This window comes from Myotis brandtii, unplaced genomic scaffold (genome assembly GCF_000412655.1).
Source record: "Myotis brandtii unplaced genomic scaffold, ASM41265v1 scaffold506, whole genome shotgun sequence".
Lineage (NCBI taxonomy): Eukaryota > Metazoa > Chordata > Mammalia > Chiroptera > Vespertilionidae > Myotis > Myotis brandtii.
Genome location: NW_005369287.1, coordinates 3,750,430 through 3,776,051, shown reverse-complemented (window position 1 = coordinate 3,776,051; position 25,622 = coordinate 3,750,430). Strand labels below are relative to the sequence as shown.

Here is a 25,622-nt window from a genome sequence, read left to right as displayed (position 1 = left end):
TTGTAAAAAAGAGGGGGGAAATTAAGTTCATTTAAAATTCAGTAAATGCATTTGTAACATAATTTTCAGAATAAACACATTTTTAAATAAAGTGTACCAAAAACATGTTACTGTCTTAAGTTTAATGCATGTTATTTTATAGACATTCATACAATTACTTTCATGTAATTTAATATTTTTATCACCTTGTTTTCAACCCCTTTCAGAATTAGGGAGGAAACTGATTCACTCTCCTTTTCATTCTTGTTTTTTTTTTTTAAACTTTTCTGTTTGAAAATAGGGTGATAAAAACTTGGTAAATTGGGTCACTTTTCGTTTCTCGGGAATATAAAATGAACTTCACACCTAGAAGAGAACACAGAAATTATTTGTTGTGGTGATTGCCAAAGCATGTTCTGCAGAACACATACCCTAGGAATTGTAGTTCAAAACAAAATAACTTTAAATTTGGAAAAAATTATATACCCCATCCACTTATATTTTACGTACATTAGTATGTTAAAGGCTGGGAAATTCTTGAATACAATGTTAATTTTTATTTCACCAGATGTTTACCATATTTAATTTAGGAATCACTGTAGATTTTTTTTTAGTATTCCATGCAATGCAGTTTGGGAAAGACTGATTTAGTTGCTTTATTTGATAGATGAAAAGCCTAAGACCTAATCATACTAAGTGATTTTCTCAGAGTCATAGAGGACTGACAGCTTAGCAGGTTTGAAATCTTCATATTTTTTAAAAAAATTATTGCATTGTAAACATCAAGTATATCTACATTATAATGGGAGAATATTTATTTTGATGAATAAGTTGAGTATTTTGACAGCCAGCTCTTCAGTACTTAGTAATATGTCAAATTTTAACATTGCTTTGTAGCTTATTACTGTCTCCCTTTAGGTCTTAAAAATTAAGATGTCTAGAGAAGCTTACATATATTGATTATTTTGAGTGATTGTTTTATTTTAGTTTATCCCTTGATGTTGCTCCCCCACCCTGAATGTTGTTCATTTCTCTCTTGAGCTTATTAGTTAGCCAAGTAACTCTGGTTCTTTAATCATAGCAAATTATGAGATTTTTACTATATAATTGGATATTATTACTATATACAATGCTTGTTAATTGGAGATCTTATTTCTTTAGTATCTATATATATAAAGAACCAGAGGCCGTCACATATGAAACAATGAAATGGACGATCAAACAGGCTGAGTGGGGTGACAAGGCCGGCAGGGAGGTTAGTGAGGGACAACCAAACGACTGAGCAGCAGGCTGCGTGGGGCTACCAGGCTGGCAGGGGGGCAGGCAGTGGGGGCAACCAGGCCGGCAGAGGGGGGCAGTGAGGGGCAACCAGGCCAGTGGGAGCGTGCAGTTGGGGGCGACCAGGTCGGCAGGGAGGCCAGTTAGGGGTGACCAGGCTGGCAGAGGAGGGCAGTGAGGGGCAACCAGGCTGGCGGGGGGACAGTTGGGGGCGACCAGGTTGGCAGACAGAGGTGGTTAGGGGTGATCAGGCTGGCAGGGGGGCCAGTTAGGGGTGATCAGGCAGGCAGACAGGTAAGCAGTTAGGAGCCAGCAGTCCTGGATTGTGAGAGGGATGTCTGACTGCCGGTTTAGGCCTGATCCCTAGGAATCGGCAGTCAGACATCCCCCGAGGGGTCCCAGATTGGAGAGTGTGCAGGCTGGGCTGAGATGACCCCTCCCCGCCCTCCGCCCCCCCGCCGCCCCCGTGCACAGATTTCGTGCACCAGGCTTCTACTATGAATATATGTCCTGACTTAAGTATATGTATTATGATCTATCTCTATATATAAAAGGCTAAGCGACCCTCTAACCAGCCAGTAGGTATGACGTGCACTGACCACCAGGGGGCAGACGCTTAACGCAGGAGCTGTTGAGCTGCGGTGACTTGGCAGCGGCGGTTCTTGAGTGACACACCCGGAACCAGAGAGGAGGGAGCCCAATTCCAAGGTGCATCACCCGAGAACCGCCCTCTCTCAATCTGGGACCTCTCAGAGGATGTTGGAGAGCCGATTTCGGCCCGATCCCCTCAGGTCAGGCCGGGGGACCCCACCTGCTGGAGGGACCCCGCTTACTCCCCAGACAACCTTTGAGCCACAACGCCACCCCTGGTGCGGCCGGCTGGGGAGGGACTGCAGGAGGTTGGCTCCAGGGTATGTCTGGCCCCTCTCGCCCAGTCCCACCCAGCTGCTACCTTCTAATTAATTTCCTTTCAATGTGCACGAATCTGTGCACTGGGGCACTAGTACTATATAATGCTTCTTAGTTGGAAACCTTATTTATATAATTATTATATAATGCCAGTAAGTTAGATTATTAATAATAAATAAATGTAAATATAACATGTTTACATGTAACATTTGTTGGAGATTTTGTTTTTGTAATACATGAATGTGTGCCTGACTTAAGTGTGTATTACACGTGTGTGTAATATATATAGAGAAAAAATACATACAGGTCTCTTTAGATTTCAATCTGTATTGGAGCAAATAGTTTTAACTTATCAAATACATTATTTTATATATGATCCTAGAATATTTTTTTAAAAAGTGGCACTAGGACACTTACACAAACCTTATTTTGATGTAGTTTTTTGGTGATAGCTTCTCATTGTTCTTTCCTTTTTTTCCAATTAGTTTAAGTGTCCTTCATAAAACAGGAGAGGCCCTCCTTTTTCAAAGGATATTTATGGAAAATTGATGGTTGTCAACTGCCAGTCAAGGCAAAAGTTAAGAGAAAGGACTAAAATAGGGATCTGGTTTTCAATTAATATGTATTTGGAATAAGTTTTTTTCTGTGTGTTCTTAATGAATTTAATATCATTTGAATTGTAATGCACCTTACCTTAAGTGGGAGGATATAGAAAAACTAAAGAGGTCTGCAGGATGTTTTCAGCTTTTGAATAATAACCCTTGTTTTTTTTTTCATGTATTGCTTGGAAGTAGAGTGTAAACAGGTAGTTTATCAGTCTGATACATACAGTCTACTCTCTGCTTATGAAAGATCTTGAATCAGAATGACCCATCCATGAGTTGTAAGAGCAGGGAGCTTAACATCAGTTGGAACTGCTTGTACATAAATGAGTAGTGGTGATTTGGTGGTATGGCAGTGGTAACCAGATGTTGGGGTCCAACCCCAGCAGGTCCAGGGGTCCCCAAAGGTGTGGACGGAGTCGGCGAAGAAGGAATGACACGGAGACAGCCTTCAGTTGATCAGCAGCCTAGTCAGGACCTCTAGTCGGGATCTCCAGCCAAGTTCTGGTTAGGATCTGATCAGGATCTGATGTTTATTGTCTTATTACATCTGTATTTATACCAGTCGATTTTAATCCTGTCAACTTCTATTGCAAAGGTTAGGGCGTCTCTTATCTCCATTCCAGGGAGTAAAGATTATGTAGCTTAAGTGTGATTGTTTGTAGTTAAAGTGATTAACTACCCACCTGGCACTTAGTTAAGGGGTTGTATCCCCTCCCTAACCTCAGGGAAAAATCCCCACCTGGGGAAACAACCTTTCTCGGAGAGGTGACCTTGGTTAAAACACATGGCACTAAGGAGAGCAAACATATTAAGAACAATATGCTATATATGCCAGGTCCCTTGAAACATATGCTGTGCAGATGTTTCTTTCCTGCAGCGACTGTGTCAAGCAGCAAGAATGGACCGGCTTCCGGCAAATTCCCCCTTTTTTATTTTTTAAATGATAGCGCATGCAAATCAGTGGCCACCTCTCAGATTGGGCTGTTCAAGACTCAGAAGAAGACTGGCAAGCAATGACAATAAGCATAGCTATAAACATAGTGGATGGAGCGCACAAGGAACCTTGTTCCTGTAGAAGGTTGCTGGCCTCTTCAGTCAAGGGATTTCAGCTGTCCTCAAGTCGGTGGTTTGGTTGTCCTTGTTGATCTGGCTAGCGGGCGGGGTCATTGGCGACAGGCTTCCCAAAGCATCAGCGAGTTGAAGGGCTGCATCACAGGGTCCATCAGGGCCGTGCTTGATGGTGGTGTCGGTGTCCGAGGAGTAAGCTGTGCCCTCTGGGTCAGCTAATATGGAAGATGGAGGGTAGTAGAGAGAAAAAGAAGAGAAAGCAAAAGAACTACAAGGCATGGAAGTGTTTAGAAAAAAGAAGGAGAAGAAAGGGAAGAAGGCAGCATCCTGACAGGCAGGCTTTATGAGGCTCTAACAAACAACTAACATCAAGGAAATGGATTCTACTTAATTGAGCTTGAGATGGTTGGCTTTGGTGAAGTATGTCTCATTTGGAATTTTGGTTTTCAGATGGTCTCCCTCAAGAAAGAACCAAGTTTTTATATAGCTTAACATAGATTTTCTTATTTTAATAAAGCCGCTTATCATTAGAGGTCTTTAGGAAGCAATGTGGATGGAACTCTGAAATTAGAAAAATACATCTTTTCAATAAAACCAATATCTTTTTTAAAAGAATGTGCTTTTTTCCCCTTGTTTTCTGATACTGCAGTTTTTGCTACTATATTTTGAAAAAATAAGAAAATCCTTTTTCTTTTATGTAAAACCTAGACCAGCCGTGGGCAAACTACGGCCCGTTTGAAATGAATAAAACTAAAAATAAAAAAGACCGTACCCTTTTATGTAATGATGTTTACTTTGAATTTATATTAGTTCACACAAACACTCCATCCATGCTTTTGTTCCGGCCCTCCGGTCCAGTTTAAGAACCCATTGTGGCCCTCGAGTCAAAAAGTTTGCCCACCCCTGGGCTAGGGCATCTTTATATTTTTGGATTCTTTTTTCTTTTTGCTGTTCTGATCTGGAGTTTTTGTTCTCATATTTCAAATTGCTGATTTGATTCTCGGCGTCCTCTACTGTTGATTCCCTGTAAATTATTCATTGCAGTTAGTGTATCTTTCGTTTCTGATTGGTCCTTTTTTATGTTGTTGATCTTCTTACTAAGTTTCTTGAAGTTCTAAGTTCCTTGAGCATCCTTATTACCATTGTTTTGAATTTTGTATCTGGTAGTTTGCTTGCTTCCATTTTATTTATTTTTCTGGAGATTTCTTCTGTCTTTTCATTTGTGACATGTTTCTTTGTCTCTTCATTTTGACTGTTTCCCTGTGTTTGTTCTATGTATTAAGTAGAGGAGCTGTGTCTCCTGGAGTTGGTAGAATGGCCTTGTGTAGTAGTGTCCTGTAGGTCCCAGTGGCTCAGCCTCCCCAGTCACCTGAGATGGGCACTCACGATGCGCCCCTGTGTGGGCTATGTGCATTGCCCTGTTGTAGTTGAGACTTGATTGCTGTTGGCATCACTGGGAGGGATTGATCCCCAGGCTCATCAGCTGTGCAGGAGACACCCCTATAGAGCAGGACTTGCTTCAGTGGGGTTTTGGTGCTCACTGAGTTTGTCCCGTGAGTGTGTTGCTCTTGGATGTGGTAGGGTTATAATATGGGGTGGTCTGAAGCTGACCACTGGGTGCACTGGCTCTAGGGCCTCCTGGGAGGTACAGAATCAGCTACTACCTGTGCCCTGCCCGGGGCTACCAGGCACAAGCTACAAAATGATGTGCAGACAACCGCTACTTTTTTTTTAAATTTTTTTATTTTTTTATTTTTTTTATTATTGCATGCATACAAGTCCTTCGGTTGATCTCTTACCCCCCTCCCTCCTGCCCCCCAAATCTCCCCAGCCTTCCCGCTGCAGTTTGACAATCTGTTTGAGGCAGCTCTGCCTCTGTATCTATTATTGTTCAAAAGTTTATAATGGTCTCTATTATCCATGAATGTGTGAGATCATGTGGTATTTTTCCTTCATTGACTGGCTTATTTCACTTAGCATAATGCTCTCCAGTTCCATCCATGCTGTTGCAAATGGTAAGAGTTCCTTCTTTTTTACAGCAGCATAGTATTCCATCGTGTAGATGTACCACAGTTTTCTAATCCATTCATCTACTGATGGGCACTTAGGCTGTTTCCAGATCTTAGCTATGGTGAATTGTGCTGCTATGAACATATGGGTGCATATATCCTTTCTGATTGGTGTTTCTGGTTTCTTGGGATATATTCCTAGAAGTGGGATCACAGGGTCAAATGGGAGTTCCATTTCCAGTTTTTTGAGGAAACTCCATACTGTCTTCCATAGTGGCTGCACCAGTCTGCATTCCCACCAGCAGTGCACAAGTGTTCCTTTTTCTCCACATCCTCTCCAGCACTTGTCGTTTGTTGATTTGTTGATGATAGCCATTCTGACAGGTGTGAGATGGTACCTCATTGTTGTTTTGATTTGCATCTCTCGGATGATTAGTGACTTTGAGCATGTTTTCATATGTCTCTTGGCTTTCTGAATGTCCTCTTTTGAAAGGTGTCTATTTAGATCCTTTGCCCATTTTTTGATTGGATTGTTTATCTTCTTTTTGTTAAGTTGTATGAGTTCCCTATAAATTTTGGAGATTAGGCCCTTATCAGATATGACGTTGGCAAATATGTTTTCCCACGCAGTGGGTTTTCTTGTTGTTTTGTTGATGGTTTCTTTTGCTGTGCAGAAGCTTTTTATTTTGATGTAGTCCCATTTGTTCATTTTCTCTTTAGTTTCAACTGCCCTAGGAGCTGTATCAGTGAAGAAATTGCTTTGGCATATGTCTGAGATTTTGTTGCCTTTGGATTCTTCTAGAATTTTTATGGTTTCCTGTCGTACATTTAAGTCCTTTATCCATTTTGAGTTTATTTTTGTGTATGGTGTAAGTTGGTGGTCTAGTTTCATTTTCTTGCATGTATCTGTCCAATTTTCCCAGCACCATTTATTGAAGAGACTGTCTTGACTCCATTGTATGTTCTTGCCTCCTTTGTCAAATATTAATTGAGCGTATTGGTTGGGGCTGATTTCTGGGCTCTCTATTCTATTCCATTGATCTATATGTCTGTTCTTGTGCCAGTACCAGGCAGTTTTGAGAACAGTGGCTTTGTAATACAGCTTGATATCTGGTATTGAGATCCCACCTACTTTGTTCTTTCTCAGGATTGCTGCAGCTATTCGGGGTCTTTTTTTATTCCAGATGAATTTTTGGAGAGTTCGTTCTAGATCTGTGAAGTATGCCGTTGGTATTTTAATGGGAAGTGCGTTGAATTTATAGATTGCTTTGGGTAGTATGGACATTTTAATGATGTTGATTCTACCAATCCATGAACACGGTATGTTCTTCCATCTGTTTATGTCTTCCTCTATCTCTTTTTTCAATGTCCTGTAGTTTTCTGAGTAGAGGTCTTTTACCTCTTTAGTTAAGTTTATTCCTAGGTAGCTTAATTTTTTTGGTGCGATGGTAAATGGGATTGTTTTTATAATCTCTCTTTCTGAAAGTTCACTATTGGTGTATAGAAATGCCTCAGATTTCTTGGGGTTAATTTTGTATCCTGCTACATTGCCAAATTCATGTATTAAGTCTAGTAGTTTTTTGATGGAGTCTCTAGGGTTTTGTATGTATAATATCATGTCGTCTGCAAATAAGGACAGTTTTACTTCCTCTTTTCCAATTTGGATGCCTTTTATTTCTTCTTCTTGTCTAATTGCAATGGCTAATACTTCCAGGACTATGTTGAAGAGGAGTGGTGAGAGTGGGCATCCCTGTCTTGTTCCTGTTCTTAGGGGAAATGGTGTTAGTTTTTGTCCATTGAGTATGATGTTGGCTGTGGGTTTGTCATATATGGCTTTTATTATGTTGAGGTATGATCCTTCTATTCCCACCTTGCTGAGAGTTTTTATCAAAAATGGGTGTTGGATTTTGTCGAATGCTTTTTCTGCATCAATTGATATGACCATGTGGTTTTTTTCTTTCAATTTGTTTATGTGATGTATTACGTTTATTGATTTAGACAACTGCTACTTGTGTTGGGCTTGGAGGTGCCCAGGTTGGTCATAGCATTAAGGCTAACAATATACTGTTCTTTCACTTAATTTATTCTCAGACATTTTCCTGATTTGTGTGTGTGTGTGTGGTACACTGCCATATTTTTTACAGAGAATTGGGAATTAATTAAACATAGAAAACTGTTTCCCACCTCAAAGATTTTTTCTTGAAGATAGAAAAGCCATAGGTTAATTTTAGGACTGTGGCATAATTTTTTTATTTTTATTTTTTTAGCCTTTAAGATTAAGGGTGTTTTGTGGTATTTTTCTTTAGTACATAATCATGAGATTTCATTGTTGTTTTGAGTATACATTAGATATTTTAGTGTAATGTAAGATGAAATAGCAAATCTAAAACCAAATGTATCAAGTGGTTAGGTCTCCAACAAGATCCATAGAAGGGAAATGCAGAGGCCGCCCTAGTGTACAAATGTGTTGGCACTTTTTGTTTTTCTGAAGAAACAACGTAATTTAATTTTATGTTGAATAAGCCTTAACCAGTTTGTAAAGTGCTATTTAAGCTGTAATGTTTTTAATACAGTATTGTACTAGTATCTCTACTAAAACCTCAGAAGTATAACCATTTTTCCATAAATGAGATTATTCCATTATTTAATCTTGTCTTGCTTCTTTAGGAGGTGGTCACTTTTCCCTAAATCAAGCATATAAACTATTCTTGGCTTTTGAAGAGTTTGTTGGGAGGAAGAAAATACAATATCTCCATTAGAACCCAAGAAATACAACCATTTTTCCATAAATAGGGTTCCATTATTTAATCTTATCTTGCTTCTTTGTGAGGTAGTCTCTTTTCCCTAAATAAAGCATATCAACTATTCTTAGCTTTTGAAGAGTTTCTTGGGAGGAAGAAGATACAAACTATGGAATTTACAAGGATTTTCTTTTTTAAAGGGTGGCTTCCAGAAACAAGTTTTTATAGAGAAAAGGCATTTAAAAATGTAGTGCTTGCCTTAACCGGTTTGGCTCAGTGGATCGAGTGTCTTCCGGTCAGGGGCATGTACCTTGGTTGTGGGCACATCCCCAGTGGGGACTGTGCAGGAGGCAGCTGATAGATGTTTCTCTCTCATCGATGTTTCTAGCTCTCTATCTCTCTCCCTTCCCTTCCCCTCTCTAAAAAATCAAAATACATTTTTTTAAAAATGTAGTGCTTTTGACTAGCCAAAGGACACTTCAGGTCTTGTTAAAATATGTTTCATAAGAAAATTATTTATCTTAGTTTCTTATAAAGTTGGATCTCCAAGACCTCTTTAATTTGTAAAATGGCTATTTTTCTTCCTTTATAAATTTAAAAAAAACAAAAAACGTTTTACTCTTACATCCCCAGTTTCTTCTTGCATCTTTAAACAATTAATTTACTTTTCATGTTTATATGTCCCTTTCAGAAATGAAAACTGTCCGTATGAGAATTATTTTGTCTGTCTTAATAAGTTCTTCCCACATAATTGAAACTGCAGTGTGGCTTTAGGGATTAAGTCTAGAGAATTTGGGGGAGGCACTTTTTAAAAAATATATTTTTATTGATTTCAGAGAGGAAGGGAGAGGGAGAGAGAGATAGAAACATCAGTGATGAGAGAGAATCATTGATTGGCTGCCTCCTGCATGCCCCACACTGGGGATCAAGCCCACAACCCAGGCATGTACCCTGATCGAGAATCGAACTGTGAACTCCTGGTTCACAGGTTGATGCTCAACCACTGAGCCATGCTGGCTGGGCAAGGCACTTATTTTTGAAAAATTACTATGAAAATGTCAAACCAAAAATACAGAAGACCACAATCTCATATCTACCATCTGTTGTATTTAATAATTAATCATTTTTTTGCCACACTTGTTTCCATACAAATAATTTTATTGAAGTTAAAATACCGAAAATTGCTCTGACAATATTAATAAAAAAGATAGGTAAAAATCTGGTAATGTTCTCAAACTATTTTAAGATAGCTGTTATTTTACCACTTGTGTGTTTCTCTTTTAGTTTAGTTTTATTGGTGACTCCTAATCTTTAATACATCATTTCTCAGTTTACCTAGTTTTATTTGGGGAAAACTGTAATTTGTATGTACGAGAATTAGTGTGTGTGTGGAATTTTCCATAATGAAGTTTATATATATACTAGAGGCCCGGTGCACAAAAATTTGTGCACTCGGGGGTAGGAGGTCCCTCAGCCCAGCTGTGCCCTTTTGTAGTCTGGGACCCCTCGGGGGTGACCACTTGCTGGCTTAGGCCTGTTCCCCGGGGGATTGGGCCTAAGATGGCAATCAGACATCCCTCTGGCAGCCCGGCAGCCCTCGGGGGATGTCCACTTGCCAGCGAGGAGCAGGCCTAAGCTGCAGTCGGACATCCTTAGTGCTGCTGAGGAGGCGGGAGAGGCTCCCACCACCACCGCTGTACTGGCAGCCATCAGCCTGGCTTGTGGCTGAGCAGAGCTCCCCCCTTTGAGGGCGCACTGACCACTAGAGGGCAGCTCCTGCATTGAGCGTCTGCCCCCTGGTGGTCAGTGTGTGTCATAGTGACCGCTAGGAGGCCTCGCTGCTCTGCTGATCCCAGTGCTGGGAGGCATATTACCCTTTTACTATATAGGAAAGAGGCCTGGTGCACGGGTGGGGGCCGGCTGGTTTGCCCTGAAGGGTGGGGGTCCCGCATGGGTGCCTGGCCAGCCTGGATGACGGGCTGATGGCTGTTTGCAGCTGGTCACACCCCCTTCAGGGTGGTGGTCCCCTCTGGAGTGCCTGGCCAGTCTGGGTGAGGGGCTGAGGGCCATTTTCAGGCTGGTGGGTGACTGAAGCTCCAAGGCTCTTTATTTTATTTTTTTTTTTTATTCTGTGATTTATTTACCTTCTATAGCTGTCACTGGAGCTGAGAGCCGGCTCCAGCTCTGAGGCCGTGGCTGGCTGAAAGCAGGTATCTGGGTTTGTTTAGATTCTATGATTGAAACTCTGTTGCCATCACTGGCGCTCTAAGCTCTGAGTCCACTGGCGGCTGAAAGCAGGTACTGGGGTTTGTTTAGCTTCTATAATTGCAACATTGTTCCATCCGGAGCTCAGATCTGGGCTGTGGCAGGCGGGGAGCCTTGGCTTCCTCCATTGCCCGGGCAACCAAGCCTCATGTTCGCTTCAGCGGTGTGGCTGCCAGCCGCCATCTTGGTTGGCAGTTAATTTGCATATCTTGCTGATTAGCCAATGGGAAGGGTAGCGAAGTTACGGTTAATTACCATGTTTGTCTATTATTAGATAGGATAATTTGTCTATACAATTATTTAATTCGTGTGTGTATATGTAAACTACATACATATAGTATCATGGAAAATTCCTAGCATACACAGAAGTAGAGCTAATACTATAATGAGGTTCTGTATATACTTCATTCAGCTTAAACTGGTATCAATTTATGGTTCATCTTGTTTTGTCTATAATACTCCCCCAGCTATTTAAATGTTTTTTAATATGTAAATTGGATATGCTAAAATTGAAGACTACTTTGTACACACAGTTGCTTTACTTTAATGAAGAAGGGAGTAGAGGACAAAAAATTTAAGTCAGTGTTACTATTCATTAATAGTGTGCCAAAAAAGAGAATTAAGTAAACATTAATTGAGCCTCATGAATGAAGTGCCAGAAACTATATGATAAATCTCCATGGATACAAAAATCACTATTACATTGTGAGATGAACTAACAGAGTAGAGGTTTCAGCATGATGGGAAGGATGGAATATTAGAGAAGGCACCTTCAAGAATTCAAGTTTTAGACCACTGCATAAAGAAGGCAGAATAAAATGAATGGTAATGTAGTGGGTTTCCATGTAGATGGAATGATGAGCTGAGAGAAAAACAAGCCGAAATTGCTCAATGAGAAGCTAAAACTCAAGATGGATAGATACATTCATATTTCAGTTGTTTACTGCAGTGATTTTCAACCTTTTTAATCTCGTGGCAAACAAACTTAATTACAAAAATTTTGCGGCACAACACACAAATACATATATAATAGAGGCCTGATGCATGAAATGTGTGCACTTAGGGGGGCCCTCAGCCCAGCCTGGGCCCTCTTGCAGTCCGGGAACCCTCGGGGGATGTCCAACTGACGGCTTAGGCCTGCTCCCCGGGCCTACAGTCGTACATCCTTAGCACTGCTGCGGAGGCGTGAGAGGCTCCTGCCACCGCCGCTGCTCTTGCGAGCAGTGAGCCCGGCTTCTGGCTGAGTGGCATTCTCCCTGTGGGAGTGCATTGACCACCAGGGGGCAGCTCCTGCATTGTCTTCCCCCGGTGGTCAGTGCACATCATAGCAACTGGTTGTTCTGCCGTTTGGTCGATTTGCATATTAGCCTTTTATTATATAGGATATATGTATTAGTATATATTATATATTTTGTCAACCTGACAACAGATAGGTATAATTTTGATTCATTTACATCAGACAGCTATTGTTGTGTTGGCTGTTGTCATTTTTTAATTAAAAAATCTAAAGGAAAGAGGTCAGTGTCCCTAACTAACTAGTCAGGTATTGCATATTTAAAAAAATTTTTGTGGCCCACCAGACAAAATTGTTGCCCTCTCGAAATCCAGGACCCCTCGGGGGATGTCAGAGAGCCAATTTTGGCTCGATCCTGCAGGCCAGGCTGAGGGACCCCACTGGTGCACGAATTCATGCACTGGGCCTCTAATTTTATCTAATAAAGGGGGAATATGCAAATTGACCATCACCCCATAACTGTCAAGATGGCTGCACCCACAGCAGAGGCCCAGTTCCTGTAATGAGCCTTAACGAGCAATCAGCAGGGACCTGAGGGTGCGTGGTGCTGGGCTGGGGGCAGGGGAACTGAGGCCGCACCCCCTGCCCAGCAGGGCTTGACGGGATCTCAGGCCACGTCCCCCATCTGGCAGGGCTTGATGGGGGACCTCAGGCCCTGCCCCAGCACCAGGCCTGGCGACCTGAGGCCACGCCCCCCACCCAGTAGGGCTTGACGGGGATGGGACCAGCTGGGTCTGGATCTAGCCCAATGGGGGCGGGCTGGCCAGGTCTGGGTCTCGTGCGATTTCGAGGTGCACGTGGGTGGGCAGGGACTTGACTCTGGTTCCTGTGGCGCGCCCCAGGCTCTTACAGGAGGAAGATTTTTAGATATATTTTACTAATTTCCTTTCATCTCTGACACTTCTATTATAAAGGCAAATAGCAATATTAAAATATTTTCTCTAATTAATTCCCTTTTAATATGCTCAAATTTTGTGCACCGGGTCACTAGTTTTGTAATAATAGTAGCAGTAGCCTTCAAGTGCTTTAGAGACATTGTATTGTTTACTCATCATATCCCTCTAGTACAGATGAAGAAACTAGAACATAGAGAACATAAGTCATTTTGCCCAACCAAGGTCACACAGCTAGTAAAGTGTAGAACTAAAATTCAAGCCCAGGCAGTATGATTCTAACATCTGTACTCTTAACCTCTAGGTTATACTTCCTTTCAGGCCACTGTAGCTTCTTAGACCTCTGATGATATTCTTATTTCTGTTTCCTATGGTATTAGTTTTCTTCCAGTAGTTGATTTTGATACTTAGCTTTTATGTTGCTCACTTTTTTCAAATGTTTGATTTTTAAGTGTGTGCTTTTTTATTATTTCTTTTTGTATTTGATCAAGCCTGTCTAAATTATTACATCTAGTGATTGTGGGAAAGAGAGTTGTGACTTGATGCTGGGAAGGATATATCAAACTAATATTGGATATGAGGATTTCCTGTTCATGTTCTTTCTGTCCAGCACTGTTCTGCTTTTTGATTTACTTGTCAACATATGTAGTGCAGATACTTCCTTGCTTGGCAGTGGTAGGGGAAGAGGATCCACCAGCTGCCTGGCTGGCGTTCCTAATGCCATTACTCTAAGGATTTCTAAAGGATTCTCTCTTGCTACCCATAACCTGCTTTAAATGAAACATGGTTTGCAGTTTACTTCTGCTGTGGTTATGCTGTGGTTTCTTCAATTTCATTTCTTCCCATTAGTCTTATGTCTTCTATTGCTACTATACAGTACTATTATAGTTTAATCTTATGGCTTTAGTGCTGTTGTGATATATTTAGCCTGTAATTTTAGGGTTGTAAGATTGGAGGTGACTATGTCAAATGTGCTCTGTTCACTTTGATGCTATCTTCTGCCTGTAGTTGTTAATTTTTTGAGAGCCATTGAAATCTCTTTGACCATTTGGTGAATTTTATGTACTCTCACCCTGTTTTTTAAATTCAAGTGCAGCTGTCTACCTTTTGTACCCGAAGCAATGGCCAAATGTTAATTTGAGCGTTAGTAGTTTTATAGACATTGAGCATAACTGGGTTGGTAGTCATTGGGGCGGGGGGTGGGGGGCACTTTGCTTTTTAGTTAGGTATATTAGAGGAATGAGCTGATTTCTTGGAAAATAATTTGTTACTAAAGTTTGAGGAAAATTGTTATAAAAGATATATTTATGTAGCCATGGAATTAACTATAAAGACACTTATATTTAAAGTATAATATAGAGCTGTTTCTTTCTAACAAGCAGTTTTGTAACATTTCTTTTTTTCCTGTTTTCTCTAGGTTTAACTATAGATCAACACATCATCTTGCCTCTCATGGGTTCTATGAATTTTTAAATTGGTTTGATGAAAGAGCATGGTATCCACTAGGAAGAATAGTAGGTGGTACTGTAAGTATATTTGCAGTTATTTTTGTTCATATCATAAAATTTTATAGTTATTTGAGTAAATCATAGCTGCTAAGATGAGGATTCTCGAAAGCTTTGTATAGTTAACTAATATAGTTTTACTAGAGGCCTGGTGCACAAAATTCGTGCGGGGGGGGGGGGGGAATTCCTCAGCCCGGCCTGCATCCTCTCGAAATCCAGGATCCCTGTGGATTGGGCCTAAACCGGCAATCGGACATCCCTCACGTAATCCAGGACCGCTGGCCCCTAACCGCCTCTGCCTGCCTGCCTGATAGTCCCTAACCACTCGCCTGCTTGCCTGATCGCTCCTAACCCCTCTGCCTGCCTGCCTGCCTGATTGCCCCTAAGCGCCTCTGCCTGCCTGATCGCCCCTCGCCTCTGCCTGCCTGATCACCCCTAACTGCCTCTGCCTGCCTGATCACCCCTAACTGCCTCTGCCTGCCTGATTGCCCTAAGCACTCTACCTGACTGATTGCCCCTAACCGCTCACTAGGGGCAGCCGGCTGGGGTGAGGAGCCGTGGTAGTTCTGGTCTCTGGTTGTTGTGGTCATTCCGCTGTTTCGGTCGCTGGGCTTTTATTATATAGGATTTGGCTGATTGACCAGTGTTTAATTTTTTAAATCTCTTGATAATATCTGCTCCCCCCCCTCCTCCCCCCCAAACACACACACACCCATTTTGGGGTTATCTCACACTACCACTATTTCTGACAAATGGTGAAGGCTATGAAGGGGTCTCTTGTTACTGTGCATCCTCAGTGCAGGTTATTTGTATGCTTTTGTTTCAAATCTGCCTTAAATTACTCTAGGTAATTGAGTATCGATCATAGTTTATGGGGAATTAGTATATTTAGAAGATGATGTAAGGGAAAATATTTTTAGTATTTGGGATGTAAGAAGAATATTGAAGAGAAAGTGAAAGATAAGTCACCTATTGGGGAGACATATATGTTTAGTTTGGGTTTGTTTTTTTTTAATCATTTTTTTGTCAGAAGTTTATCAATTTTATCAGATTTCTTAACCCAAAGAAACTTTGACTTTATTGATTACTAGAGGCCCGATGCATGAAATTCGTGCAAGAGTAGGCCTTCCTTCCCCCAGCTGCCGGCACTGGCTTTCCCTCTGGTTGCCGGAAGGCACCCGGGACCCGGGCTTTCCTCCGGCTGCTGGCAGGAACCCTGGCTTCCCTCACAGCCCCGGCTTCATCTGGAAGGTTGTCCGGAAGGACGTCTTGTCTAATTAGCATGTTACGCTTTTATTATTATAGATTATTATAGATTTCTATTAAATATTTGTCTTGATTGTATTAATTTGTATTTATTTTCTTCCTCTCACATTTTTGTTTATTCTGACTTTCTGATAACATTTGGCCAATAATTTCCAAACTTATTTTGTTATTAATATATTCATGTTAAAGCTATAAACTCCCCACTAATCAGTGTTTTAGCTACATTGCATAAGTTTGCTTTTATAGTCTTTATAGTATTTTCATTGTCGTTTATTCTACTTCATGGGTTATTTAGAATTGTATTTAACTTTTGAGTGTAAGAGGATTTCCTGTTATCTTGTTTTGATTTATATTTCAAATATATTTCATTGAGGAAAAAATCAGATATATTTCGTTTAGGGAAAAATTCTGTATTTTCATTCCTTTAAAACTTATTGAGACTTGATTCGTGGCCTACGAGTTGGCAAATTTTATAAAGGCTCCCTTTGTGTTTGGAAAGAATATGTTTTCTGTGATAGCAAGATGTTGTGTTTACAATTTGAGGCACCTTCTTATCCTGGATGTAAATAGAGATAAAGATACAAGGAGAGTAGTCATGATGGTTTCCAGGGCAAATTAGAAAGATATTGAATGGTAAGAGATATGGTAGATGGTTATTAGCTGCATTTCTTGTCACACACTTTATTATATTAGTATTTGATGCCCCTAGTTTGTTTCCTGTTGTGTTTAACTTTATATCTTAAATTTATCCTCACTGGAGGCTTGTTTTCTAAGACTCTTGGTATCCTGGTATTTGGGACTATTCTTATAATAATCTTTTTCTTTTGCCTTTGCTGGAGCCCTTAGGGGTTTTACTTTTTTAAGGGTACTTTTTAAAAGATCATTTGTTAGCTTGAAGTTTCATATACCTAAAGTTGTTATAAATGTGGAACCCATATTCACACATGATGAATGAATTTCTTATTTCTCGTGTTTCTATTCAAGGCTTTGGATATACCGTAAGGCAAAACGTTTTTTACTGCTTCCCTTAATGAGTGAGAAGAATTTGTCTAGTTTCACCAAATAGGCCTTGGCTTTGTTCTGGGAGTAGGCCTTTTCTCTGATAGCTGTATTGAGCAATAATCCCCCAACTTCTAGTCCTTAAGGTATATATTAGACCTGGAGTGTCTTTTCCCCCCATCTTCTTTTGGGCTCACATGACATTAGTACCTACTTTGAACTTTCTCTTTATTTTTTTTGCATCTGGAGGGTTCCCTTTTTTAAAAGCTTAAATATGCCCCCCTTTTTTGTTGTGGGGTTTTGTTGTTTGGTTAGGGGTTTTTTGTATTTTTAATCAGTATTTGGTTTGTCAGCTCAGTCTGCCATATTATCATGAATATATTAACTTACCTTTAGAGGCATTTTCAAATTTATTTTCATGTTCATTGAATACAGCTGACAAAATCATACTCTGGAACCTGACATTTATGAAATGAAGTAAAATTTTAATTTTTAAGAATGATGATGATGATTGCCACACTTTCCCCCCTCTTCCTTTATTCCATTCTTCTGCGCGTTCAGAAGGTATTGAATATCCATTTTGTGCCAATCATTGTTTTGGGTGCTGGGGAAAATGTTCCTGCTCTTCTGAAGCTTACATTTTTGTGAGGGTGTTTTAGTTAATAGACAATATATAAAATACGTAAAATAAGAAGTATGTGAAATAGTGATAAGTGATGGAGAAAAAGCAAGAGAGTGGGTTAAAGACCTTGGGAATTTGCTATTTTAAATAGTATTAGCTAGGAAAGGAAATTTATGACATTCTTTGTAGCTTTTGTGATAGAGAAAAGAACCTTTTAGGGTTTAGTGAAGGATGGAAATGTAAATACACATTTTAATCACTAATGAATAGCTAAAAAAATGTCCTTTTTACTTTACTTTGAATCTTCTTGATGTTTTATGTTCCATGTTTAGAGTGAGGATGAAGAGTACAGCAGCTATTTGAAGTGGTAGAAAAAATGCTCCACCTTCTAGGAGTCCCAAATATGGTCTTTGAATTCACAAAGTGATTGATTCGTCCTTCATTTCCTAGCTAGAATTGTGTAGTTTTCAAATCTTGTCTTTGAAAGAAGGAAAGAATCCTGTACATTACTTCATTTTCTCTCCTTTTCTCATTCCTTTATACATGCACAAATATGGGCAAAATTAGAGCATGGTTAAAACCCTAAACCTCAAGGCAAGTTAGACTAGGACCCTGTTTTACAATGAAAAAATAGTGGGATTAATAAGTTACCCACAGTTTTCCATTGGAAAACATTTTTAGTGTTAATAATTATTCTATATGATCTTTTTTTTATTAATTTAAATATGTGTATCTCTCCATATATGAGCTTTTTATTTGTATCCAGTACAAAAGTACATTTAGTTTTGAAGTATGTGAGGAAGGAAAACTGTTTTGAGATATTCTCAAACTTACTGTAAACAATATATAATAATAAAGAACTTATGTGTTTTCAGCTACCTCATTTTATATGTAATTAAATTTTCTATTTTTTTCTTCCTAGGTTTACCCAGGGTTGATGATAACAGCTGGCCTTATCCACTGGATTTTAAATACATTGAACATAACAGTTCACATAAGAGATGTATGTGTATTCCTTGCACCAACTTTTAGCGGCCTTACCTCTATATCTACTTTCCTGCTTACCAGAGAACTTTGGAACCAAGGAGCAGGACTTTTAGCTGCTTGTTTCATTGCTATTGTACCAGGTTATATTTCTCGGTCAGTAGCTGGATCCTTTGATAATGAAGGCATTGCTATTTTTGCACTTCAGTTCACATATTACTTATGGGTAAGTAACATGTAATTTATTGTTACCATTAATACGTAGAACTTTCTGCTGAAATGCTGTAAATTGTACACATTTGTCTTTTATCAATTACTAGAGGCCTGGTGCATGAAATTCATGCACTGGGGGAGGGGGGGGTTGGAGGGGGGAGTGGAGTCTCTCAGCCCGGACTGCGCCCTTTCACAGTGTGGAAGCCCTTCGGGGAATGTCCAAATGGATGTTGAGTTTTGTCAAATGCTTTTTCTGTACCTATTGATACAGATACATGATCTTTTTCCTTTGACCTTTTGATGTCATGAATTTCATTAATTATTTTCAAATGTTGAACCAGATTTTTATACCTGGGATAAATCTAACTTGATCATGGTATATAATTAGTATATACTAGAGGCCCGGTGCACAAATTCATGCACAGGTGGGTTCCCGAGGCGGGTGGGGGGTGTGAGGTGGGTGTGTGGGACATGATCAGCCTCTGGCAGGTGGTGGGACACCCTTGCTGGCCTGGGATCTGGATTCATCCCACTGACATTTGCGCTGGTTGTCGGGAGCCACCTGGTGGCCGCTTTTATATTGTTTGTTCCTTGCGGAGTGTCTAGAGAGGGGAAGCAGTGCAGTACCCGAGGCCTACTTCCAGGAGGCTGGTGGCACTGGTCCGTCGGTGTCTGACCTGTTCTCCGGATATTGGACCTGTAGGACTAATGAGGGAGTGAGTGGCTGCTGCCAGGCTGGTGGGCCACTGGGATGGTTTGGTCAGCTGAGTAGTGCTTCCACTGTGGGAGCGCACTGACCACCAGGGGCCAGCTCCTGCGTTGAGTGTCTGCCCCCTGGTGGTCAATGCACATCATAGCAACTGGTCGATTGGTCATTCAGTTGTAACGGTCACTTAGGCTTTTATCTACTTATATAAAAATCATGGGTGGTGTTCATCACGACCTGAACTGCTGCGACCAAGCGGAAGGAAGTCAGTCCTGCAGGGGTTGTCTTGGCAACGGCTGCGCCCTCCCCTGAGCTGTTTTCCAGAGCTGTTTCCGGTGAGGGCGGGGTTTGAGGCAGGAACCCACCCTCGGAGGGTGGACCCACTGAATCCTGGGTCATTTTGCCAAGGGCTGCGCCTTCCCCAGCTGTTTCCTGTGTGGCCTGAGGGCAGAACCCACCCTCAGAGCACCAGGAACACCCAGCAGCAGTCAGTCCTGGGTTGCTGAGGTGGAGGCCACGGCGTGGTGGAACTCTGGGTCTGGCCCAACAGGGGGCATGGCCTACCTTCAAACCAGACCCTGACAGTAGAAAGGAGGGAGCCCTATTCCTCACAGAATCTGCTGTTGGATAGCTTGCTGTCAGTGGCCTGCCAGCCAGGAACCCCATTCTCCTGCACCCTGGACCCTGACAGGAGGGAGGAGGGAGCCCCTTTCCTCACAGAATCGACAGGTGGCCAGTTTGCTAATTCCCTTTTTTAAAAAAAATATATTTTACTGATTTTTTACAGAGAGGAAGGGAGAGGGATAGAGAGTTAGAAACATCGATGAGAGAGAAACATTGATCAGCTGCCCCCTAGACGCTTCCCACTGGGGATGTGCCCGCAACCAAGGTACATGCCCTTGACCGGAATCGAACCCGGGACCCTTGAGTCCGCAGGCCGATGCTCTATCCACTGACCCAAACCGGTTACAGCAATTCCCTTTTAATGTGCACGAATTTCATGTACCGGGCTACTAGTATATATAGAAGATAGATTGTTGGATTTGATTTGCTAATATTTTGTTGAAGATTTTTTAATTATTTTATTAACCTTTTCAAAGAACTAGCTGAGTTTCATTGATCTTTTCTATTGTGCTTTTAAATTTCTATTTCATTTATTTTGGGTCTGATCTTGATTATTTACTTCTGTTTACTTTGGGTTTTGTTTGTTGTTTTTCTAGTTTCTTTATATGTAAAGTTAGATTGTTTATTTCGGATTTTTCTTATTTCTTGTGGTAGGCCTGTAAAACTGATCTTCCCTTTTAGAACATGCTTTTGCTGCATTCCACAATTTTGAAATGTTGTATTTTCATTTTCATTTGTCTCCAGGTAGTTTTTTATTTCCTCTAATTTCTTCTTTAATCCATTGGTGGTTTTGTAGCATGTTGTTTATTCTCTATGAATTTGTGTTTTTTCCATTTTTCCCCCCTGTAGTTGATTTCTGGTTTCATGCCAATGTGGTTGGAAAAGATACTTGATATGATTTCAGTCTTATTGAATTTATTGAGGATTGTTTTGTGCCTAATTTTATCTATCCTGGAGAATGTACTGTGCATTTAAAAAAATGTGCATTCTGCTGTTTTGGGATGAAATGTTTTATAAATGTTAAGTGCATCTGGTCTAATGTAACATTTAAGGTCATTATTTCCTTAATAATTTTCTGTGTGGATGGTGTGTTTTTAAACCACTACTTAAACTTTTACAAGGTGTATGTTTTTAAAAGATGCACTTTTTGTCATCACATTATTTTCAAAGCACTGTTGATGGACATTTTTTGATAAGCTTTTTGTTATGTGTTCTTTAGAGATTCTAACCTTTTTTCCATCAGGTTTAAGAGTATAATCTTTGTAGCCAATCTGCCATGGTTTGGTTCCTTTTTGTTTAAATGCTACCACTGAGGGTGCTTAAACCACCCTAATGTGTATTTTATCAACTATAAAATGGAATATTAGTACCTATCTGATATGATTTAAATAAGTTAATGCTTGTAAAGGTATAGAATATTGTGGGAACATGGAAAGTGATTAGCACATGTTTGTTCTATTGTTACTATTCACCAAAAACATCTAATAGAGATAAAATAGTACTTGGAGCAGTGCTTATCATCTTGCCTCGTATAGTTTTTGTTGTTGGTGGTGGTTTCTTAAAAATGTTTTGTTCTGTGCCTTTATAATCAGTACTTTTCCTTCACCCATATTCCTTACAACCAGAGGTTTGATTTCTGTCTCTATATATTGTATTTTGAAGTTTCTTTTTCACAATGCCCCATAATCAAATAGTAAGGGTTAACCCTTTGTGTCTAGCCTACTTTAGTTAGCATAATAAGTTGAGAGTCATCCATGTTATTGCATGTTTTAGTAGTCTGTTACTTTTCATTGCTGAGTAGTAGTCTGTTGCATGGATGTACTATATAGTTATTTTGTTTTCTAGCTTTTGACAGTTGTGTGAGTAAAGCAGCTATAATTATTTGCATACTATTCTTCATATTGACACATATTAGTATTCCTCGTAGATAAATGCCTAGTTGTGGGATTGCCGGTTTACATAAGTACATTTTTAATTTTACAAAAAGCTGCCAGTTTTCCAAAGTGGCTATGTCATTTTGCATCCTCTCTATCAGAGTATGTGGAGTTACATTTACTTGCTTCACCAATGAATGGGATGTTCAAAATGTATTAATTTTTAGCCATTCTAGTAAGTATGTAACAGTATCTCATGGTTATAATATGCTTTTCCCCAGTGACTGATATTGAGCATCGTTTCATGTGCTTGTTTTCCATCTGTTCAAACCTTTGGCTATGTTTCAGTTGGGTTATTTGTTTTCTTATTATTGAGTTGTAAAACTTCTTTGTATATTTTAGAAATAAGTCTTTTATCAGATGCGTGTTGTGCAAACATTTTCTCCCAGTCTGTGGCTTGTCTTTTTATTTTTTTTAATGGTATCTTTCTAAGAGCTGAAATCTTTAATTTTGATGAAGTTCAATTCATATATATATCTTCTTTTTTTAATGGGTCTTGCTTTTGGTGTATTGTCAGAAGTCTGTGTATAACCCAGGATCACAAACACTTTCTCTAGAAATTGAGTATTTTTAGGTTTTACATTAAGATCTGTGATCCATTTTGAGTTGATTATGGCCTGTGGTGCAAGAAAAGGGTTAGGGTTCTCTGCTTTTGGATTTGGATATCCATTGATCCAACTCCCATTGTTGAAAAGACAGTTATTTCTCCATTGAGTTATTTACCTTGGTAGCCTTGTTAAGATCAGTTGTCATATACATTGGGTCTGTTTGGCAATTCTTCCCTCTGTTTTGATCTGTTATGTATCTATCCTTATTACAATACACTAGGTTGTGTTTATTAGTTTATAAAAACACTTGAAATCCGGTAGCATGAGTAATTCAACTTTGTTCCTCTTTTTCAGACTTTTTTTTTTTTTTACTCTTCCTAGTCTTTTGCTTTATATAAAGTTTTGAATTGGCTTATCAACATCTACCCAAAAAGCCAACTGGAATTTTTTATTGGGAGTACATTATTTATAGATGAGTTTGGGGAGAATTGTCATCTTAATATGACAACCTGGTGGAGGCCCATGAAAAAGAGCTTGTGAGTGCTGACTTCCCTTTTGTCTAGAAGATCCTTAGCTATTCTAGCATTTGCATAATTGTTTGCCTTGTAACTAACTTTGTGATAAGCTTAAGAAAACTTATTGTTTAGACTTTTTTCCTCATTATGGTGAAATTGACCTTTTTAGCTTTCCACATTCAAAACACAAGCAGGATTTAAGTCTTTTAATACTGTAAACCTGAACACATGTTTGTAGATCTAGAGGAATGTTTTCCAATAGAATTTTGTGTGACAATGGAAATATTCTCTATCTACTCTGTTTAATAGGTCCCAGTTATCAATTTATCTTTCATGGATCATACATTTGGTGTTGTATCAAAAAATAACAAACCATCATCAGACCAAGGATACCCAGATTTTCTCCTATGCTGTTTTCTGAAAGTTTTATAGTTTTGTGCTTTACATTTAGGTCTGTGACCCATTTTGCTTTAATTTTTGTGGAATATAATGAGGTCTTTGTTCAGATTCACTTCTTTGCATGTACGTGTCTAGTTGTTCTATCTAGCACCATTTTGTTGAAAAGACTATCCTTTCTCTATTGAATTGCCTTTGCACCTTTGTCAAAGGTCAGTTGACTATTTGTGTGGGTCTTCTTGTGGGCTCTCTTTCTGTTTCATTGATCTTTGTTCTTTCACCAATACCATACTGTGTTGATGACAGTAGTCGTCTCCCCCCTTTCCCACAGGGAACATATCTTAAGACTCCCAATGGATGCTTGAAATGGTGGGTGGTAGCAAACCCTGTATTTACTATGCTTTTTACTATGCATACATATCTATGATAAAGTTTGGTTCGTAAATTAGGCATAGTAAGAGATTAACAACAGCAGTGATAAAATAGAAGCTATGTGAATGTGGTCTCTCAAAGATTTAATTTTTGAAAAGTCTCCAGAAATTTTCCACATATAAATTTATAACCTTTACTATCTTAACTGAGCACTTATGCACTGTGGCTGTGAATTTTGTAGTTTGAGTTTAAACAGCAAAACAAAAATGAATTTATTTTTCCTTCACTATTCCATGATATAATATTTGTTCTTACTGTAGATCTTAGCAACCTCAGCTTATGTTTTTTTTTTTCCCCTTATTGAATCAAGGACTTCTACCTTTTCCCTTAATGAAAGCATTCCACAGCTTTTCTTTGGCATATAAGAATTGCTAGCATCACTACACTTGTGCTTTGAGGCCATTTTTAAGTAAAATAAGGGTTACATGAACATCAGCAATGCAATACAGACAGTTGATCTGATAACCAAGATGGCTACTAAGTGACTAATGAGCAGGTAGCATACAGTTGTGGAGACACTGGACAAAGGGATGATTCATATCTAGGTAGGACGAAGGGGGACAGCGCAAGATTTCATCACGATTCTGAATGACATTAAATTTAAAACTTATGGATTGTTTATTTCTGGAATTTCCCATTTAATATTTTTATACTGTGGTTGACTTCAGGTAATTGAAACCTAAGAAAGCAAAACCATGGATGGGAGGCTCTACTGATTGATTGACACCTGTTCTTTACTTTAATGTAGTAGTATAGTAGAGGCCCATTTTAAAAGTAAAGAATTCCTTTAAATGAGCTTTCAAAAATAATGTTAAAATTGAACTTCTTATCAGGCATGGCAATGAATCTTTTAATACAGAATTGCTTGTAATAGGACTTAGTTTCTTTAGAACATTCACATGATTCATCTTAAAAAATGACCCTTTGCTCTTGGCATGAGTATTTAGAGCCTTGTGTTTCTGAAATTTAAAATTTAGTTTTCTGCTTACAAAATATATCCAGAGACATAGAAGCATGAAATAGACTGTGGAATCTCAGAGGGAAGGTGGGGGAGGGTGGGTGGGATCAATCAAAGAACTTGAATGCATATAGTATGCATAACTCATGGACACAGACAGTAGGGTGGTGAAGGCCTGGGGCAGGGAGTGGTTGCTAGAAGAGATCAATAGTGGAAAAAGGAGGACATATGTAATACTTTCAACAATAAAGATTTTTTTTTTAAAAAAAGCAAAGAAGAGTGAGGGCATGGCAAAAATAAAATTGCTTTTCTGAAGTTGCTAATATATTTTGCTTTTTCAGATGAATATATAAACTCTTATCTGGGAATTATTTCTTTGATTAATTTTTAAGTCACTAGGTAGAAATTGGTCAAATTTTTGAGCCTTTGTTTACTGCAAGTTGTCTTCCCCGTTCAGAGTAATTGAGAATTTTACTGTTATATTATTAGGCTGTTTAGAAACTATTTTGGGAATATAATAGTTTCTTGAAGATATTGATTATATATAGTATCTGAAAATTTCTAGATAAAAATTTTCCAAAATGGTTGCTCATAATTAGAATTATACATGAGATGATCACATTCAAATGAAAAGTTACATATTAAGGTTAAGCAAATAAACAATATGGAAATGAAGATTTACTGAATAATTTTATTCTTTAGTTAAAATCTCAATTTGATATTAATAACTTTAATATAAAAATGTGACAAATGGAAATATATAATTTCCTTTAAGATAATTCTTTTTTACTGAAAACTAAATAGCTAGAATTAAAATCAAAGCTATTTTTAAAATGTCTGACTGCTGCCGAGTGTTACAAATGAATATATTAAGTGGAT

At 39.2% G+C, this 25,622-nt stretch overlaps 1 protein-coding gene and 1 long non-coding RNA gene across 3 annotated transcripts in view; one reads left to right on the top strand and one right to left on the bottom strand.

Annotated features, from left to right (window-relative positions):
• Nucleotides 1-203: 203 nt before the first annotated feature.
• LOC102262309 overlaps nt 204-25,622 on the bottom strand; it is a 46,359-nt gene continuing 20,940 nt past the window's right edge. Inside the window, exon 3 of the long non-coding RNA XR_314213.2 lies at nt 204-345. This is a non-coding gene — a long non-coding RNA (uncharacterized LOC102262309). The remainder of the gene's footprint in view (nt 346-25,622) is intronic.
• Nucleotides 14,462-25,622, top strand: part of STT3B (STT3B, subunit of the oligosaccharyltransferase complex (catalytic)) — a 46,340-nt gene continuing 35,179 nt past the window's right edge. Inside the window, exons 1-2 of one of the 2 annotated variants that reach the window (XM_005877111.2) lie at nt 14,462-14,567; nt 18,356-18,643. In XM_005877111.2, coding sequence (XP_005877173.1) covers nt 18,371-18,643 — 273 coding nt within the window. In that variant the 5' untranslated portion in view covers nt 14,462-14,567; nt 18,356-18,370. Of the gene's footprint in view, nt 14,568-18,355; nt 18,644-25,622 lie in introns of those variants that run through there. The other variant, XM_014548423.1, reaches the window with a different exon arrangement.